Source organism: Podarcis melisellensis, assembly GCF_964234715.1.
Source record: "Podarcis melisellensis genome assembly, chromosome: 1".
Taxonomy (NCBI): Eukaryota; Metazoa; Chordata; class Lepidosauria; order Squamata; family Lacertidae; genus Podarcis; species Podarcis melisellensis.
Window position 1 is genome coordinate 51482269 of NC_138528.1, and position 20046 is coordinate 51502314.

The following is a 20046-nucleotide window of genomic DNA, read 5'->3' on the forward strand; positions in this document are numbered from 1 at the left end:
GCCAGTTTTCATATTTCCCTTTGTGTCACTTACTGAATGCAGGAAATAACAAAGAATGGCATGTGCAACTGTATTTTTCTCCCCAGCTGGCAATAAGAAGCTGGAGATGGGCAGGAAGCAACCAAAGCCTGTTTAAATCCCCTTTGTACTCATTTCCTTCTAAAACGGCCCTTTCTTTCCTGTGACTTGTACCTCTTGTTGAGTATCTAGAGACTTTGCTGCTGTGATCCATTCATTAGTATTGGGGTGGCTGACTTTTGGCCTTCCTAGATGTTGCTGGACTAAAGTTCCCATCGTTCTTCTGACCCTTCACTTTGCAGGATGGAGCATCTCTACAACAGGGTAAAAAATACATCACCTTTAACTTCACTGTTCAGTTCCTTTTACTTACAAAAAAGAATAATCAAAGAATGGCTTTTGTTCTTTACTTTTGCATCAAGTAAAGACTGAATGGGACTCTTGAGAAGGTGCTGAACCTCACATTTCCAGTTTCAGTTTCTCTCTACTGCTGGATTCAAAATTTTATTTGTTAGCCTCTGTCTGTTTGTTTGTTTGTCTGTCTGTCTGTCTTTTGGAACCAAAGCTGTGTACTGTATTAGTAAAGAATCCAGTTCTCCTCACTTTCTTTGGTTGTCTACAGCTTTCTGCCCTTTTTATATGCTTCATCTGAAGGACAAAGCGGAACCCTGCTGCCTCAGGCCAAAGGTCTATCTATTCTAGCATTCTCTTATCACAGTGGCCAACCAGATAACTTTTATGTTCTGGCTCTCAGGTCCTTAACCTGCACAACCCAAGCCTGCCCCAACATGCAGTGGTCGAACACATGTATTGCATGCAGACGTCATCTCCAGGTGGGGCTGGGAAAGATTCCTGGAGGGCCACTGCCTGTTAGCATAGACCAGCCTTCACCAATTGGATGTTTTAGATTAAAAACGCCCTAACCAGAGCGTTGTGAAGTCAAGCAGCTAAATTGACTGATGGCCTGATTAGAAGGCAGCTTCATCTGCTTCAAACAGAAGGTATGGATGTTTGTTCCCTGCTCAAACCTAGACTTTCTAGAGTTGAAATGGTCTGCCCCTTTACTTTATAGTGGCTTTGCCTACGCTATTGCTTAGTGACAGTTCAGATCCTAAGGAGAGCTTGTAGTCTGTGCTGTGTTACCAATGCTATGCACAATTCTGGAGTCTGCAGAGGTTGCAGATGTGTGGTTTGAGTCACTCACAGTGTGTGGCCTATGACTGACTATAGAAACTGCCCCCATGTGTTCAGAGCCAGCATGGCTAATGGTCAGGAACAATGGTGGTTGTAGTCTAACAATATCTGGGGAGCCACAGGCTTCCAATCTCTGGTTTAGAATGTCAGAAAAATATTTAAGCTGCCATAATTTCACCCTGTGGTTCTTATAATCATTGCAGACTAATTCTGCAAATTGAGATCTGTAGAGCAAAGTATATATTGCACTTCATTCTCTGTAGGAAAATATGTGGGTGGTAAGTCTAGGATTCTATACCACTCCTACCCCTTCCAGGCAATGTTTTTGCAGGCTGAGTCTGAGTCAGTTACCTTACTCTTTCCTTTGAATTTCAGATCAGCCAAGTCTTGGGCAATGAAATCAAGTTTGCTGTGAAGGAACCCTTAGGGCTCAGGTAAGTTTGCAGGCAGAAGCTCTGTGCTAAGACTACTAAAAAGGTAAAGGTAAAGGTACCCCTGCCCGTACGGGCCAGTCTTGACAGACTCTGGGGTTGTGCGCCCATCTCACTTAAGAGGCCAGGGGCCAGCGCTGTCCGGAGACACTTCCGGGTCACATGGCCAGTGTGACATCGCTGCTCTGGCGAGCCAGAGCTGCACACGGAAACGCCGTTTACCTTCCCGCTGGTAAGCGGTCCCTATTTATCTACTTGCACCCGGAGGTGCTTTCGAACTGCTAGGTTGGCAGGCGCTGGGACCGAGCAGCGGGAGCGCACCCCGCAGCAGGGATTCGAACCGCCGACCTTTCGATCGGCAAGTCCTAGGTGCTGAGGCTTTAACCCACAGCGCCACCTGTGTCCCCTGCTAAGACTACTAGCCAAGGGCAAAATGAGCTGAAGGAAGGGCTGCAATATTGGCACTGACCTTCTGCATGTAGGCTGTTTCTTCATTGTTGTTAATGACTTTAAGAATAGCAGAGACTTGAGTGGAGAAATTTTCCAACTTGGTGTGAAGTATATTAGGTTGTTGCATTTGGCACATATCTCCTTGCACCATGGATTTTAAAGGAAATTTTCCCACCTGTGCAATTTCCAAGAGGAGCAGGCAGCTACCAGTACAAGATGCGGGAGGCAAATGCTTATGTTTCACCAAAAGCAGTACTGTGTCCCTCACCTGAGTTTTTTGTGTGCCAGGTATTAACCAACTGAATAGTTCTTCACAAAGTTCACTTGGAAACTTAGGATATTGCTCTCTTTAGTGCATCTCAGTACTGGATTTTCAGTGCTGCCACAGTAACTTTTAAAGATGAATGCTTTGGCACATGGGAGAATGGCTGTAAGGAAAAGGGGTTCTAAAGAGGGAATAGAACTTCCTAGTTCTGCTTATGGGTGCAAGAGCCCTCTTACAATAAATTCTGGGCTTCTAGAGAGCAATTTCTGGAAGAACATACTTCTTGCAATTGCAGTGATGTCCTAGCTCAGAGTATTTGATGCAGATTTTAGGCATCTGTGAGCACTTTTAAAGGACACTAAATTGAGGGTCTGGGGGAAACGTAAGCCACCTGTTTCCTGCAAGCAGAGGGACAGTTTGGGTGGTGCTTCAAGATGTGATCCATGCCTACATTTGTAGCTGTCCAAATGGAGAAGGCCTGTCTGAATAGAGCCCATAGAAACCCTAATTGTGTGTAGGTCAAAGTTGCAGAGGTGTCTTTGAAAGACTGGGAAGTTTTTGTCGATGCGCCTAGGATATTTCACACCTCCTGTTCTCATGAGCAATCCTTGTTTAAGACAAGTCTAGTCTCCCCCCCCCCCCCCGCCCCACCTCCGTTTACTTTCACAAACTCTTTGTTTCTAGCTTAAGTCAACAGAGATGATCTTAATTCAGGATTGGGAAACCCCTCCAGCAAGGCCGGGGATGATGGGCATTGCCGTCAACATCATCTGGAGAGCCACAGGTCATTCCTTCCCCCCATTCCTGCCCTCGTGTCTTTCCTTAGAGAAACAAAAGTGGCCACTTTGTATATAAAACTGACTGTGGGAGAATGTTGTCTTTAGACTGTTAAAAGCTTAGATGTTCCCATTTGACCTTTCTTGCAGGGTTTGGCAGTTTGTGACAGCTGTCATGTTTTCTGGGGTTGCCATCATGGTAAGTGACCTGCTCTAAGGTGGAGTCTCAAGTTGAGCTGGGGTGGGAATTTGGTTCAGTTTTACATGTTGTACTTTATGGGATAACATACAAACCAAAATACAGCTTTCCTTTGATACTTGTAGTTTTCTGAATTCGATGCATGTATTGGGAGAAAGCGTGCATAAAAATGGATACATGAGTGAAAACAACATACAAAATACGTTCTGTTCAGGGAAATTGTTTGCAGAAATGTGCACATTTAGGCAAAATGCACAATGAAATGCAGACAATTTTTTAATGAGGACATTAAAATAAATAAATGCTGAAGGGTGGAGAACTGAAATGAAGATGGGGGGAAATGAGCATCTAAAATTGACAAATTTATCCATCCTAGTCTATAAACCAGTCATACTTGGTACCCTAAAATGAGCATTTCCCTTTCTCCTCTTTCTTGCTCTACACCTCATTGGCCTTTACACTTGCAATGGGTGGCTGTGCTGCTCCTCTTCCTAACCAGGGCTCAGGCTTCCATCTGCATGCATTTATTCTTTCCCTAGCCATGCATGCTCATCTCTCCCTTCACTTGAGGACAATTTTTCTGAGTAAAGCAGGGTGAAGCACCGTAAGCTTTCTCCGTTGAAGTTTCTTTCTTTCCTATAGGCTCTCGCCTTTCCCGAACAGCTCTACGATGCTGTCTTTGAGGAAGAGTCGGTCAACAGTAAGACACCTATCCGTCTGTATGGAGGAGCCTTACTAAGTGAGTGCATTGCTGCTTGGCTAACCAATTGCTCATCTCATGATGATAGCTGGGTGCATGCTACAGAAATGGGGGTGGATTTCCTGGGTGGGGGTTATGCCCTGCCACTACAATATGCACAGTTCACTTCTATGGAGCAGGTGTCAAATATGCATTTTCAAAGCTCCCCTTTGAAAAGTTAAAGGGCCTGATATCTCTAAAGATATTCAGATTAACTGCTGAGATGACCAGCGACATTGGGTGAATCCACAATATTTTGTACTAATAGGTAGAGTTTGGTAACTACCTTATGTGGCAAATACTTCAAGAGGTGCAGGGACAGCATTGGGACAGCTGGCTGTTAAGTCTTGTGGCGTGTGAAGGGGAAATCATTTTGCCCTGGTCACTACAGCAGCTGGTCACTTCAATGCTGTGGCAAAACAATGGGGTGAGAATGGTGCTCACCGTAGATTTCATAAACTTGTAGCAATTGTGCCAGTAAGCCGAGATGCAATATTATGTTGTGCGTCTTGTGGAGCTGGAATAGTCGAATGATTGGTTGTGGTGGCTTTGCTCCCAAACAATAGATACCAAAAGCTATTTTGAGATGAGCATTGGAAGAGTTTGTAAAACTGTTTCTAGATTGAACCCTCTACAGTGCAGGTGGGTGTTAACAAGCACCATTGAATGTTTCTCCATAAAACAACAAAATTTATATATCTGGAAAACTAGGTTTAGGGAGAAGCCAGCTAGTATTTCCTTATACCCCCAAAGGCACACTCCTCCACTGCAACGTGAGACAGCTGGATGCCAGCAACCAGTCAGCTAGTTTTGTAAGTTCAGGGGATCTCTCTCCCGGCCCCACCCCTGCCGGTGGAGAAGCATTACCTTTTATCTGGATAGCTGCTTTAGGAACTATTGCAGTATCCATAGCGCCACATTCCTCTTGCTTTTTCTGGAAGATATTTTGAGACAAAGCCAGCTTGTGCTGGGCACAACTACGTAAGAAGCAAGGCAATGCATTCTTCTTATAATTGCAGGCTTGTGTCTGGTAGTCAGAGGCAATTCTAGTGCAGCTGGAAAACTCTTTATTGACTTATCCTGTAAGCCTGTAGCATCGCCTAGTGGTAGCAAGTGGGCATGCAGCAGTTTTGTGTTCCTCGGTGGCTACATTCACAGCACTCATGTAAAAAAGCACTATGCCACAATTTTAAACAGTCATGCTCTCCCCTTTAAAAAAAGAGACGATTCTAAGAGCCTCTGTTTGTTAAGGGTGCTAAGACTCCTATTTCCAGAGTGGTTTAACAGTCAATCCCCCTTCACAGGGAACTCTGGAATTGTAGTTCTCTGATAGGAATAGGGCTCTCCTAACAGCTCTCAGAGCCCTGAACGAACTACAGCTCCCAGAATTATTTGTGGGAAGCCATTACTGTTTAAAATGGCATCCTAGTCCTTTAGATGTATGGTGTGGTACATTTCCCCTCCCCATACCCATCATGTTTGTGTATTTCCTCTTGCCTAGAGTTGAACGGGTAAAACACATCTGTCTTTTAATGTGTACAGAGCCAAAGAAGGGGACAGGAATAGCTAAAGCATCTTGCTCTTCCTCAGCAGGTAGTGTAGGGCATTAGCTTTGCCTTGGTACTCTGTTTTTGAAATATACAAGCAGACTTTTGCTCCCGATGAGATACAGTGTTATCTTCCCTAGACCTTTTTGCCAGGCTGCTTTTGGTTCTTGTGCTTCTTCCAAGGGTTGCAGAAAATGAAAGGCTGCTACAGGGCTAGAAATGTCCTGGTGGAAGTGGATGAACGCATCTGCCAGTCTCATTAAGGGTGGGGAGGGTATTGCATGTGTAGTGCTCCTATTGATGAGAGAAGGTCCTCTATGACAGGAGAGTACAAAAGGAAATTGTGTGTGTGTGTGTGTGTGTTTCTGTTTCTGGGTGTAAAATGCACATGATCATAACAGATGCCAGGCAAGCTTTGGAAACTTAAATCTTATTTCAAAATTTTCATATCACTTTATGATTTGATATTGTTAGGTCGGTTTTAAGAGATTTCACTATAACTTCCGTCTGATGATGATGATAGCAAGATTTTAAGGAGCATATTAATGTGTTTGTATCAACAGCACTTCTTAGAAGGCTATGTCTTTCTACATGTGGCTTCAGTAGATGACACCTCCCCTTTCTCTCTGTCATCCCTATCCCTCCAATCATCTTTAGGTATCTCCCTCATCATGTGGAATGCTTTGTACACAGCTGAGAAGATCATAATGCGTTGGACTCTGCTGACAGAAGCATGTTACTTTGGAGTACAGTTCTTGGGTAAATATACCGTTTTATGGTCACAGGCACGTGCTCTCCCTTTGCTTTTATCATGGAAGGGAAACTTCGATACACGGGGTGCGGTGTCATGCTGAGGTTAATCAGGCCCAAGACACACAGGCCTTTCTTTGCAAAAGGAGACTGCAAGGATACAAGGACTTCAGACCAAACATGAAAGTTCAAAGCTTTGTTCCTAAAAATCAATATTATGAAGCTGGAATATTTCTTGTCCTTCAGAAGAGAGAACCCTAGAAAGAGGTGACTAGAAATAGGAGTGAATCAATAGCTCAACTTAGCACACTAACCCTCAGTCATAACTCCCAAAAGATGGGGTGTATTCAGACAAATGCATACCAAGGATCCAGGTTAGAGACCTTTAACAAGCAAAAACAGGGAACGGTGAATGCTGCTGACATGTGTCTCCTTGGATGTCTCTGTATTAAGGCTTTTCTGAATTGCAAGTCTTTTCCCCAGTTTGTTATCTTGGACCTCTCAGTTGCATTATTTAGAAGCGTTTATAAATTACTTGATATTTTAAGAATCTCTTAAACGGCACACAATATAAAAACAAACAATATCATTAAAACAAAAATACAATGCAAAACCAATAAAACTGTGCCATGGAAGCATGTGGAAACAAAACAAATTGGGATTCACTTGCTGCAAACAGTACATTTGGGGAGGGTGGGGGAAGTAAGGGTGCTAAATCCAGTTTAATTGTGGAACCTGAATTTGCTGGTATGCAATTAGATTCTACTTGCCAGAGCGCAACTTGGCCCTTGAGTGCCAAGTAAAATCTCGTAGCTGCTTCGATTGCATGCCTGATTTTTTAAAGGTGAAAGACGTGGAAGACATGTGTCATAGGTTGCACTCTTAAGGCTGCTGCTGCTGCAGGGAACCCACACCACAAAATGCCTTTCTGTGGCATCAGTAGCTCATGTGAAGTGGGATGTGTCATTCAGCAAGGTCTTACCTACTCCAGCACCCGTCTCTCACCAAAAACAAGCACCCCAGCTCTGTTTCTCAAGAACGTAGGAAGAGCCTGCTGGATTCAGCCACTGGCATCCTGCTCTCACAGCAGCCAACCTTTGGGAAGCCTGCAAGCGGGGCCTGAGGGCAGCAGCACTCAGAACCAAATAGACACTGCTTCATAGAAGCAACGAACTGCAGTGCTAACTTGCAACTAAAGCATCCATGTTCTGCCAGAGTAGGCATGAAGTGACCTTTTTTGTTTTCTCAAGAGGTGTTCTAGAGGGTTTTGAAAACATGTCTTTCTTTTCTTCCAACCTGCCTTTTCTCTCTCTTTCAGTCACCAGCATCACCCTGGTTGAGAGCGGCCGGGGGTCCACGGGAGCCACATTGCTCCTCATCAGTCGGGTCCTCTTTGTACTTATCAGCTTTTATTATTATTACCAACTTGGACGCAGACCCAAGAAAGTCTAACCTCCTGGACTGCTGAGGGCTGGTGCAGAGAAGGGCCTGTCATAATTACTGCATTCCTTTCGCTCATTTTTGTGGGGCTTTTTTCCCTTTCTTTCTTTCTTAAAAAAAAACAACAACCAGACTTCCTTACGGCATGCATCAATGTATAAATAAATCCAGTGCTGTTGTTGCCACCACACTGGACGTGGAAGAGGAGAGTTCAAGATGACTCCATGGTGCCTATGGGAAGAGGCCAGGAAAACAGAGATAAGGTGGCAGATTCAGGGACGTGGGTGGGCAAGGTCAGCTATTCGTAGCCATTCTCCTCTGTGAGTCTAGGCAGTGGCACATGATCAAAATACACACTCGTGGAAACAGAGTATCATATCAAAACGACATTCAAAGGGCAAAGGAAGTGATATCAGCTCTTGGGAATCTTCTCTCTACAACTAGCAATCTGCTGTTGGGGCTTTTGGTAGCATTCCCTTCGGTTGAAATGTGTGCTGGGGACTTGCCATATAAAGGGCTCAAAAGGAAGTTCTATGGCCATATTTTCCTCATCTTCTAGGACCTTGGAAGTCAGAGATTCCTTAGGTAGTGATGTCCTTGCTATGAATGCAACCTATTCTTTTTTTTTTTTTAAAGAGCATCTGCTGTAGTAATTTAAAGAAATGATTCCACCTGATTTTAGGAGTACTTGTGAAAATATCAGATTTGGCTATTGCTGCCTCTTTGTTTTGTGGGGTATCTCTCCCCCCACCCTCAACCCTACCACCCCTCTTCCTGTTGGTTTATTCTGTTGGCCTTTTTAGTTCTAAATGTTACAAAAATGCCTTCAGATGATTCTGGATGGAGTCTGTTAGAAAGGAAATGGGGCAGGGGACCAATGAGGAAACCGCGAGTTCACACAATCTCTTTGTTTACAAAAAAATGGCAACACACAGTAATACACGTGAACAGAAGTGGGCAAGATGTGACTCTCCAGATTATGTTGGAGCTTCAGCTGCAGCCAGCCTCTGCCAGCATGGCCAACCATGAGGGATAGTGTAAGCTGTAGTCCAGCCACATCTGGAAGGCCCAGGGATTAGCCACTTCTGCACTATATGGTTTAATTGCTGCCAGGCACCAGCCCTTTCAAAAGGAAAATACTATAGTTTTGGGGGAACACATTCCTAAATTGAGTAACCAAGAAAAGTGCAGGAAAAGGCCATGATAGAAAGTGGTTGCATGTACTTGCTAGACTAGTTCAATGCATATGCTGGAATGACATGTGTATTAGCCTTTACCCCCCACTCCCCGATTGTGGTGGTCCTTCTAGCCTTCTGTGAAATAGATTAGCAGTGCAAGAGGCTGTGTACATCTGATTCCTCTGTCACTTTCCACAGGATTATACCCCAACTGAATTGCTTCCTTTTACCATATTGTGAGTTTTGGATATGAGTCTGGGCCCAGAGGCATGTTTGCACATCAGTTGCCTGCTTGGTGTGAGGAAGAGGCTGCCATAGGGCTGCAAAGTCTCCTGAACTCACTGGCTGTGCTAGAGAGTGGGATCAGTGATGCTCTCTAGGTTTGATGGCCTCTGTAATGTTTGTCAGTAGTGATGGACAACCCATCCCAAACATCTGAGGCATTCTGACAATTGGCATTTCATTCTTAACCAAAATTAAAGCAATGAATATATTTCATTGATATCTCCTGCCTCAATCTCAGTGTGAATAATGTTGGAATGACTAGTATAGTTTTGATGTTGAAGGATGTTTCTCTCAGTGTGCCAATGAATTTTCCCCAAATAGGCAAACAGACCAAAGTTTGAAATCTCTCCTTCTCTTCCCCTCACCCCCTACCCTTGTTGGGATTTCAAATATAATTGGGAAGTGTTTACCATCCTCCTACAGACCACAGTCTTATTTATTACTTTGGGCTCTGCTCTAGCATTTCCCCATTTCTAAAGCTTTTGATAAATGCAATGAAGTTTCAAATCTCAGTCCTCCATAGATACACCTCACAGTATAGTCTTTGCATTTTGTACTCCCCTTGAACTGAGGCAGGAGGAATTCTGTATTGGTTGTGGATTCAAAGGCTGTTTGTCAGAACAGGTGTGTCGAGATGAACCAGCCATTTTGAAGTGGATGCAGCAAATCTAGGACAGCTGCCTGTGTCTCCACCTTTGTGCCAGGACTGCAGTACCTACATGGGACCAGCACACACTTTACCCTTTTGAGCTGAGACAACATCCTTACACCTTCAGCAGCAAGAAGAAAATGTACTCAGAAAGTCACACAAACCCTTCATGGACTGTTGGCAACATGCACCGTCTTTGGCCTGCAGTGGTCTCCTGAAGACTTTCTTTACCTTCTTTTGGCATCAAACGTCTGCATGAACTTGGACTACCATGTATGTTGCAGTTCCAGGCCGCATCAAGTGGGTCCTCAAAAACTATTTGAACTGAATATCCATGTTGATCATGCAAGTGTAGACTTTAGAATCCCAGGGTAATGGTGCCTAGTGGTCAAGCGTGAGGTTTAACTCCTCCAACCTGAGCAATTTTGTTAATGCTAGTTTTAAGTGTCACTCTCAGTTTTTTCGTCTGTATGTACACTATGTGAAACAAGTACGGTTTTCAGCAGTTGCTGCCTGGCTTTGAGCATTTTGCATCAAGGAGGGTCTGGGACTGGGGCTGGGCCTATTTTGAAGATGACTGGACTGCAGAAAGAGGAGCCTTTTCAGAGTTTCTTTCACCTGATGTCCAAAAATCATGAGTTGAGCTGGGGGAATGAGGAACCATAACTGCTTCTAAATTGCAACTTTTTTGTCTACTTTCTGGTCCCAATGTTTATACAATCGGCATTTGAAAAAAACAAAATCATCAGTAAAGTCACATCTGCTTTCACTTTGACCAAAATTCACCTTGGGATAGTCAACAAGTCACACCGATAGTGGATACCTGGCCTTGTAGGGCTGTTACCTGAGGCATGTTCTTGTATTTGTGGCTGCAACAGGCATGGGTATGAGTTTCATACAGAAGAGAAGAGGCCATTGCTCAGTAGTAGAGCACATTATTTACATGAGGCCACCATAACACAAGAGATCCTGCCCCCGTGGAATCCTGTTGCTCATGCTGTTGTTTTTCATAGCACATGCTACCTTCCTCCCTCATGCAACTGGCCTTGATCTCTATTTTAGAGAAAAGCAGGCAAAGCAATTCCAGAAGTGTTAAACGACTTTGCACACAGCAAGGCAGCTACTTTGAAGCCACTGTGACTCAGGCATGGGGTGCAAGAAGCTCCCTTAATGTACTCCCTTGAATGGTAGCAGCTCTCTCAATCTGGGATCTCCTATAAACTCCCTTTTATTAACCTTTGTAGAGCTTTGCCCTGTGAGGATTAATTTGCTGCTACTAAAGTGGGTTTTTTGTGGGGGCTTCTTTTAATCATTTGCAGAAATGTGGTTTCACTTGCATGGTTTCCACATATGTTCCCTGCTATTGTTCCTCTGATCAGTTGTAGCTTTAGTGCTGTTTTTAAACTTGAAAGGGCTTCTTCCCTACATGATGTCAGCCATGTGGGAATCATGTAGTGCCATGTCCCCAGCCAACAAAAGCAGGGTGGGAACATTTCTCCAGACCAGTGGTCACTGCTTTGCCCAGTACTAGTGGGGGCTCTATTACGCAGCATGACTAGCTGGGATTCCATATTGAAGGATGGTTATCCCCATGCTAATGCCATTAATGCACAGGGCATTTCTTTGTCCATTCAGATGCATATCCAGTTTATTTCATTCTACCTCAGCAATAGGGGTGTGTCCCTCTTTCCCAACCCACACCTCAACAGCTGACCCCTTAAAAAAATTCTGCACTCTTTTGCAAACAAGAGTGAGAACTAAAAAGACGTGGTTGTATGGGATTATGGTACTCGCTCTAATAATGTGGCTTTTAACCGCTGCTGCCATGCAGTATTTGAGGTGGATGCCAGTGGCATCAAACCTAAGTTGATAGCAGTGGTAGGCTGTTGTTGCTAATGTAAGACTAGCCAAGACTGGATGCACAAGACAGAGAACCAACGCAGCTGCAGCCACATACTGCTTGCATATCGCTGCACAAGTCTCATTTCACCAGTTATCCTATACATAAAATGCACATGGTTAGTGTTCATCCTACCTTTCTCAAAATCAAACATGACTTTGTAACTGTGCACACAATTTTTTTTTAGGAATCTGTCCAAATTTATGAATGGCTTATCACAGAGCCTTCGTTATGAATCCTGGACCTGAAAATTCTTTCATCTAGGTATATATATCTGTGGGAGGGAGGGGGATTCCCAATCAAATATTATTCATCATTCACCTTGTACCTCTTAACACCCAGCATTTTGAATGTCTTCTACATAGTTACTTACAGTGCAATCCTGCGATGTATCTCAGAAATAAGCCTGATGAAGTTCAACAGGACTGATGACCAGGAGCAGGTAAATAAGGAATGGTGACAGTAGCCCAGCTGCGTTCCTATTACAATAGGAACAGATTAGCAAAGCAGTGTTTGCAAAGTAACAGAAGTACCTAAACTCTTTCCAAAGCTACTGAAGCCTTTGAGGTGATCTGTTCGGTGAATTTATACATCTTCCCCATTAGTCAGTCAGTCAGTCATCCCAAACTTTCCAAGGCATTACCATGCCACTTGCCAAACAACAAAAAGTGGTTGTTTTTTAAAAGGGGTGGATTTATTGCACCAGGGCCACAGAATTCTATAACCCACTAATTGTGCAGCCCTAAAGTTCCATTATGGACTTTATTAGTTTAGTTCGTTAGCTATTATATTTGTATACCACCCTTCAGGCGAAGATCACTGGGCTGTTTACAACATAAAAACTACAAAGAGAAAAGAGATAATAAAAGCAAAAGAAACCAATAAGCCCCCTCCCACAGACACAATTTAAAAACCACAAAAGTTAATCAGCCTTAGGCTTGGTTGAAGACAAATATTTTCACCTGCTGCCTAAAGATACATAATGAAGGTGCCAAGCAAGCCTCCTTGGGGTGAGCATTCCACAGACAGGAAGCCCCCACAAAAAAGGGCCCATTTATGTGGCACCACCCTCCAGACCTCTCATGGGGGAGGTATATGACGGGACTCAGAAGAGGATCACATCAAGTCCAGATTGGTATATCTGGGTCCTCGAGGTATTGCGGTCCTGAGACATTTAAGGCTTTATAGGTCAAAACCAATTAGACCCAGAAACTAACCAACAACCAGTGCAGTCAGGTCAGGATCAGTTTTAATATGCTCAAAGCTGCTTATCCCAGTGAGCAACCTGACTTTAATTCTTCCTGCAACATACTGCATCTAGAGTCACCCCTGAAAATAAAAAAGGCTTCCTTAAAGTCAGCAGAAGTTTGGAAAATACTTGCATTTTTCATGATTGACATAGACCCTCCTAGCTAGAACTAGTGTTCACTGTTTGGGCTTTAGGAAAAACCATTGTCACAAAGTTTTATCACTCCTGTGAGAAAGAGATAGCAGGTTGTTTTTTAAAAAATGTAAAAAGTGAAGCCATTTTTGGTATAGTGTCTTTATTTTTGTCTTTTTATTTTCATTTTCCTAAAGAAATGCACTTGGAAACTGTGCAGAATTGCTTCGGCGTAGTGTTCTGTTTTATGTTACAAAAACCCTTTCAATATAAAAAGCATTACAATAGGGAATACAAGTTAAATTAGCTCTAGGTTTCTAATAAAAGGAACATTTAAAATAGATTTCAACATTTACTTCAAGTGGCCCATTTTCCAGGCACTTGCAACAGTGACAACAGATGGGGGCGGGGGGAACCGAGTGGATCTAGGTTCACAAAAACAGATTACAGACATAAACTTGAGGGTGAAGCTCTCTCTCTCTTTGCAAGTTCCATTTCAAAGCTTGGGAGTTGTGCAATACCTCAACTGCTCAGTCATTTCAGTAGGACTTGCTTGAGAGCTTTATGCTAGAGTGCGTCCCTTCCTCTGAAACAGCTAGATGGACCCAGTCAGTGCTGGTCTCTGCTTGCACAGCACTGGGAATCCAGTGTTAGGTTTTCAATTTCTGTATTCAGCAGTTGTGTGGACTAGGTGACTGGGTTAGTCGCCTAAATGTTTCCCTGCTACATCCTTCCTATAGCCCGGGAAGCTTCTGTGCAGCTTAAGGAGGACGGAGTGATGCTCACAGTGACATCAGGACATCGATTCCTCCAATTGTCCTCACAAGCTGGCGCCTCTGGCCCTAAACATTCCCTGCAAAAAAAAAAAATCACTGCACGCCACTGGTATTCAAGCTTGCAGCCTAACTAACCCCCCAACGCTAAAATGGAGGAAGTCAGTTGCAATGGAGTTAACAGAGCTTCTTCCAAGTGTCATTAGAGATTTGGGTAAGAGAGTTCTTTTCCATAACACAGCCCAGGTAGCAAGAAAATAACCTGCAGGAGGGGGCTATGGCTGGGTTCCCCAAGAGCCACAAAATCAACCAGATAAAGGATTGTTCCTTTTAGACCATGAAGGTGCAAATATTTTTTATTTGTGTTCAAGTAAATGAACATAACATTTCCTTACCCCTCAAATGGTTCCTTCCCAGTGTTGGGGCTCATTCCCACTGACCTTTTGCCCCGTGCTTTGTAGGCACAAATCTGCACTTTCAAGCTCTCATGTCCCAGCACTTTTTGTTTTTCTTTTCCCCGGTTTCCCCACTCTTTATTCTGCTTCGGAACAAATGGCAATTCAGGTTTTCAGCAGATTGCTGTTTGCTCTGTTTCAGCTGTAAAGAGCAGGTTTTCACAGGGAAAGCACTAGGGGGAAATAATAATAATAAAGTGTTCTGACACAGAGCTTTCAAGTGCAGAGCTATGCCTAGAAAAGCAGCACAAAAGGAAGTCTGGGTGAGCCCTTGGTGGTGTTCCGCAGTTGCCACAGATGCCTACACTTTGGACAGATACTACTGAAGTACTAGTCATTTAGGTACACAGGCAGGGACCATCTCAGCAACAGTTTCCACAATGCTCTGAAGCTGTTTGTGTTACCTTTACCAAAAATGATGGCTGTGCACATGATTGATTTAAAGAAACAGGGAAGATGAAGCAGGTAGATGGAAACTGAAGGCAGCAGGCAAGAGAAAACCAAATGCCAGTGAGAGATAGAAAATGTCTCCCACAAGGGAGAACACAGGCCACAGCAGCAGAACTTTTGAAAGAGGACAGTGATGTCAGGAACCTAGACTCAAGCTGCCATAAGCTCTCTGCAGGTGTCCTCAAGCTCATTGACAGAGAGGGTGTGGGGTTGTGCATGTTGTCACCTTCACCCCAAACATCTTTCCACAGTGAGTAAAAAACTCTGGAGCAGGGATCGTAAGCATGTTCTGTTGAACAGCTCTCTTGGTGATTAGGAATGCTGAAAACACACCGTTCCAGAGGGTTAGGGAGGACTGCAAAAGGTATTCAGCGAAACATGCTCACAATCTCCTCTTCAGACCCAAGTGAGAGGTCAGGAGCAGTGGAGTCGCCCACCTGGCACTGCAACCTCTTCCTGGGTATAGCTTCAGAAGTTTTTGCCTTGTCTGCCATGATTGCCATTTAAAGTGTGGCCATGCTCACTTTAAAGGTCAGAGGAGACAAATCCTTAAAGGGTTTTTGGGTAGCTGGCGCCAGCTGGAGCAAACAGCACTGTAACATCCATCTTTTTTTCAGTTGTGCTGCGCATTTCCCTCACTCTACAACTTGCAGAACTCAACTAAATTCAAATGAAAACCATACCTTTTATGGGAGAGATTGTCAAGGATCACACGAAGATTCAAGTCAGCATTTGAAGTCATTTGTTAGGCAGAGATTCATTATATATTTTTAAAAGCATTTTCTCATTGCTTGCCTCAAGTGGGGCAACCTCCACTGTTTCTGAGATAAATGCTCATTGATGTGCTTCCCAGTATACCTCTCACGCCATGTGGTATCACCATATCCCAGTCCTTTTGCCAGTTGCCTACTGCTGCTTCTGGGTGCCGCATATATTTCTTTGCCAGTTTGTGTCTCCATAAGCCACTTGTTCAGCATATTACTATCACTATGGTCTTAACAACTCACCAGCATCTCTGGCAGCACACATGGGAGAGATTCAGGTCAGGGCATACGCCATTCCATTTAGGTTTTTCATAACTCATGGGAAGTACTGAGTGAGAATTGCTCAGAACATAAGCAATGTACAAGAGTCACAAATGAAACTGTGCAAAGGACAACTGCAAAGGTTTCTCACTGCTTTCATTGCCGTTTGGGAAGATATATTTTTTTTCCACACAGCTGAAAGGCACACACTGAAACATGAAGACAACAAGCTAATCAGTTGCTACAAAAGGCCAAACTAGGCAACATAATTTGCACGTAACATGGTGGTGACAAAACATTCAAAAGCTTTAAAAACAAAACAAATAATTATTTCTCCTTAAGGGAGACAGCACCAACAATTACAGATGAGAACATTTTTTTTTAATTAAACAATGGTGAGGGAGTCTGCTGTAGAACTGCCTTTGCCTCCCCCCCCCCCCCTCACAGAATACTGAACAGAAAATCCATTATGACAAAGAAAAGGTATGCACTAAGTTTCTGATTTCATTCCATCCTCCTCCTGGACTTGAAAAGGATGCCTCTTCTGCTATTGTCCAACACAGCAGGCTCAGCTCCTCCTATATGTTTCCAGGTGAAGGAATTTATCAATTCCTCACGACACAAGAAAGCTTGAAGCATCTTGATATTTCAGGTGATAGTTTTCTGTCCATCTTGACTGAGGACTGTTGTTTAAAACTGGCCTGACCTGTGTCCGTCACAATGCTTTGGCTGAGAAGTTCCCTTTGGATGCTGAATCCTGATCCTACTTATATTTGGGGGGAGGGCATCCTTCACTTTCTCACCAATTGATGTAGCACAATCATGTTAAAGATGTGAGTCCCACGCGGCATCCAGCTTCATGGAGACCACCAGAACTCACTCCTTTCCTGTCTCGTAGGCCCCTAGTGCAACCCAGTGTGTGTGGCTTCTGATGAATGACGGTCCTGGGAAACGACAACATAGTGCACAGCACCTCAAAGTTCCAGCCCCTGAAGTACAATCCTTTTGGTCATTCATATATTACAGTCCTTCCCCACCCCCACTTTGTTAGCCAAAAAACAAAAGTTCATCTTCTCTCTTTCCTTTCTTCAAAGCGTGTAGTCGGAATATGCTCAGCTGGTCATGGAAAGCTTTCTACTGGATCCCCCGAAAGAGGCACATGGCAAAGATCATGGCAAACAGCTGAGAAGAAGTTAGAAATGAGACAAAACAGCCCATTAAAATAGAAAGACTTGACCAGACTCAGCTGTGGTCCAGCTCTCAAAGCAAGCACATCACAGCACAAAACAAGCATGAAGGGCACAAAGTCAAATATGCCCCAAAAGAGCCCCCTAACTGGGGAATTCTGAACACAGCACAAATGTGTACATGTGTAACATTAAGCCAAGCTGTAGGGTTTTTTGAACTAATGTGCACTTGCAGTTTAAGTGCACCTACTCTGCTACCCTAGCTGGAAAAAGGGACAAGCTATAGAACGGTTGGCTTAGGTTTGCATCTGAAGCTGTGCATGTGATTTCTCTGCCTGCAAACAAACCACAAACAAACTAGGTTTGTTACTGACTTCCCAACCATGGTTTGTTTGGGAGAAACAGACCAAGGTAATGCTCCATAGTCTGTTTAGGACAAACAAATCATGGAACATTAGCTAATGCTAATTCAGCCCTCTGTGGTTTATTCCCCAATTAGCTAATGGAGGAATGAAGTGAGATTATTCAAGCTGTAAGCCACCCAGAGTGGCTACGGAAACCCAGCCAGATGGGTGGGGTATTATTATTATTATTATTATTATTATTATTATTATTATTATTATTATGTGTGTGTCAGTACATTGCTTGGTATATGGAATTTAAAGCAAACCACGGAGCTTGGCTTTAGCATTATCTGCAAACAGTCAATATCCTTTGATTGTTTTATTGAACTGTACAGCATTGGCCAATATCACTGGCTTATTAAAAAAAAATACATTTAAAAGCCCTCTTTGCTGGCAAAGTATCAAACATATGAATAATTTCAAAATTAATAATTAAATGTATCTATTTTGATTTTACAATTTCAGATAAATAAAACCCCTTGAATTCATTTTAGATACAAATTCAGAATGAGCAAATTCGTCATGTCTGATGCATCTATTGTTTACACTATGCCCAACAGCAGAGGGCAGTGTCTGGTTATATTTTCTCCCTTCAAATAAATTCTTCCACTTTTAAACTACTACAGATAATATACAACTAAATTAGACAGGAAGATTTGGTGGGAAGCTACAAAAAGGAAACCACATGATTTATGGTGTTTAGCGTACCAACTCAAACTGCTTTGAGGTTTAATTTACAATTAAAAGGTATGCAAATTCTATTAAAAAGTAATAATGAAACCTTCCACTATACCTCGATGGCTAATACGCCAATGGCAAGAGCTCCTGCAAGGTACACGTACGTCTCAAAGGAGTTAAGTATCACAGTGTAGCAGCCCTAGGAAGAAAGAAACTGCCATGAACCAAACTCATAGTCAAATTGTTTCAGGGGTCATTTTTTATGACCTGGTAAGACATGAAATGACAAGGTCCCTCTTCAAGCATCCCTGGAGGAAGGCGCGTCCATTAAAAGTTCATTTTGACAGCATAGTCCATAGGGACACAAAAGCTGATCAACTAAGCATAATCCAGGAGTTACAGCAAGGCTGACAGAAACTACAGAGACCCCATTTGTTCTACAGGATGCATAGAAACGTAAACAGGTGAACAAATACATTGCGTTGCAAAGGAAAAGAGTTCAACAAGCTGACTTAAATTTTCTTTTTCAACCCACCTCTGGAGATAAAACTTCTTGAATTCCAGACACAGTCATTAATTAGTTTTACAATACTGAATGAGTCCAGGTCAACTAGTATGTTTTTTCTGAGGTGCTACCATCTTGACTTTTAGAAGACATCTGAAGGCGGCCTGTTTAGGGAAGTTTTAAATGTTTGATGTTTTATTCTGTTTTTAATATTCTGTTGGGAGTTGCCCAGAGTGGCTAGGGAAACCCAGCCAGATGGGTGGGGTATAAATAAATTATTATGTTGTTGATGATGAAGCGGAATTTCAACATCTCCATTCTATGGCAATGAAAATCGCAAAACCTGCCACCTTTAGAAGAAGTTCACGTCATCTCTCTGGCTTGGCAAGATCTCAAGTTTTCAAACATTTTGCAAAATCTATCCCTTTTAAGGGTGCACCACCAGGGCTCTGCAGAGGTTGGGCCACCACTGTATCCACAGTCTCAGCAGCAACAGCAAAACATAGGCAGGATGGCAGGGCCTGATCCCTTTGCCAGCTCTGGGCTGGCACAGCTCTTAGCTTCAGGCCAGGCCCAACGCATAGCAGCTGTGAGACCACATCTTAAGGTCCAACTCAGTGCCACACTCTCCCTGCCCTCAGAACGTGTAGGGACTTACCGCTGGCCATCACTGGTGGAGGAAATGTCAGTGGGCGTCCTGCCCACGCAGCATGTTTGGCAGCAGGCTGGTTTAACCGCCAAAGTTAAGAGAAGGGACACCTCTATTCCATCCCCACACCTGCCCCACTAGACTGTGTTTGGATTGCTCTGCCTGCATCTACTCCAGCTTGCCTTGGATATAGTTTATAACATCAAATCAGGGTAGGTAAATAACAAAATTACATGCCGATAATACTGAGTCCTCAAGCCAATGGCATCGCTCTTGGATCTGCAAGTTGTCACGCTGTATCAACCATTCTGGGTCCCTCAATTTCCTGCCCATGTTTCCTCATGTTTTGGCACTTTACTCCAAAATAATCTCTTGTTCACCACACATACCACACCTGCCCACAGGACTACTCACTCTCCCCTTGTACATTATTACATGGACCACTTAGCCTCTTTGCTTCTGCTGAACTTGAGAAGCAGAGATTTTGACTAGATGGCACTAGAAAGAAGGGAATATTCCTTGCAACCTTTGGAACAAATATGCTGCCCAAAAGAGCTGGGCAGGGACTGCCTTCACTACTTCTGCCAGTTATAAGAAACACAAAACAGGTTTCAATTCTGTATGGCGGATGGCTTGCGGTTGTGAAAGCCGTCACAGATCCTTGGGTTCAACTTTCTCTCCTGTTCTATAGGCATACTGTGTGGTGTTGTGAAAGTTA

General features: G+C 43.5%; 2 protein-coding genes across 7 annotated transcripts in view; one reads left to right on the plus strand and one right to left on the minus strand.

Annotated features, from left to right (window-relative positions):
• TP53I11 (tumor protein p53 inducible protein 11) overlaps window positions 1–10426 on the plus strand; it is a 49367-nt gene extending 38941 nt beyond the window's left edge. For both annotated transcript variants that reach the window (XM_081892173.1, XM_081892174.1), the window contains exons 3-7: window positions 1588–1646; window positions 3285–3333; window positions 3976–4072; window positions 6277–6378; window positions 7688–10426. In XM_081892173.1, coding sequence (XP_081748299.1) covers window positions 1588–1646; window positions 3285–3333; window positions 3976–4072; window positions 6277–6378; window positions 7688–7821 — 441 coding nt within the window. In that variant the 3' untranslated portion in view covers window positions 7822–10426. The remainder of the gene's footprint in view (window positions 1–1587; window positions 1647–3284; window positions 3334–3975; window positions 4073–6276; window positions 6379–7687) is intronic.
• Window positions 10427–16040: 5614 nt separating this feature from the next.
• TSPAN18 (tetraspanin 18) overlaps window positions 16041–20046 on the minus strand; it is a 146946-nt gene continuing 142940 nt past the window's right edge. For all 5 annotated transcript variants that reach the window (XM_081892115.1, XM_081892112.1, XM_081892114.1 and 2 more), the window contains 2 exons: window positions 18290–18373; window positions 16041–17087 (listed from right to left, as the gene is read on the minus strand). In XM_081892115.1, the coding sequence (XP_081748241.1) occupies window positions 17040–17087; window positions 18290–18373 (132 nt within the window). In that variant the 3' untranslated portion in view covers window positions 16041–17039. The remainder of the gene's footprint in view (window positions 17088–18289; window positions 18374–20046) is intronic.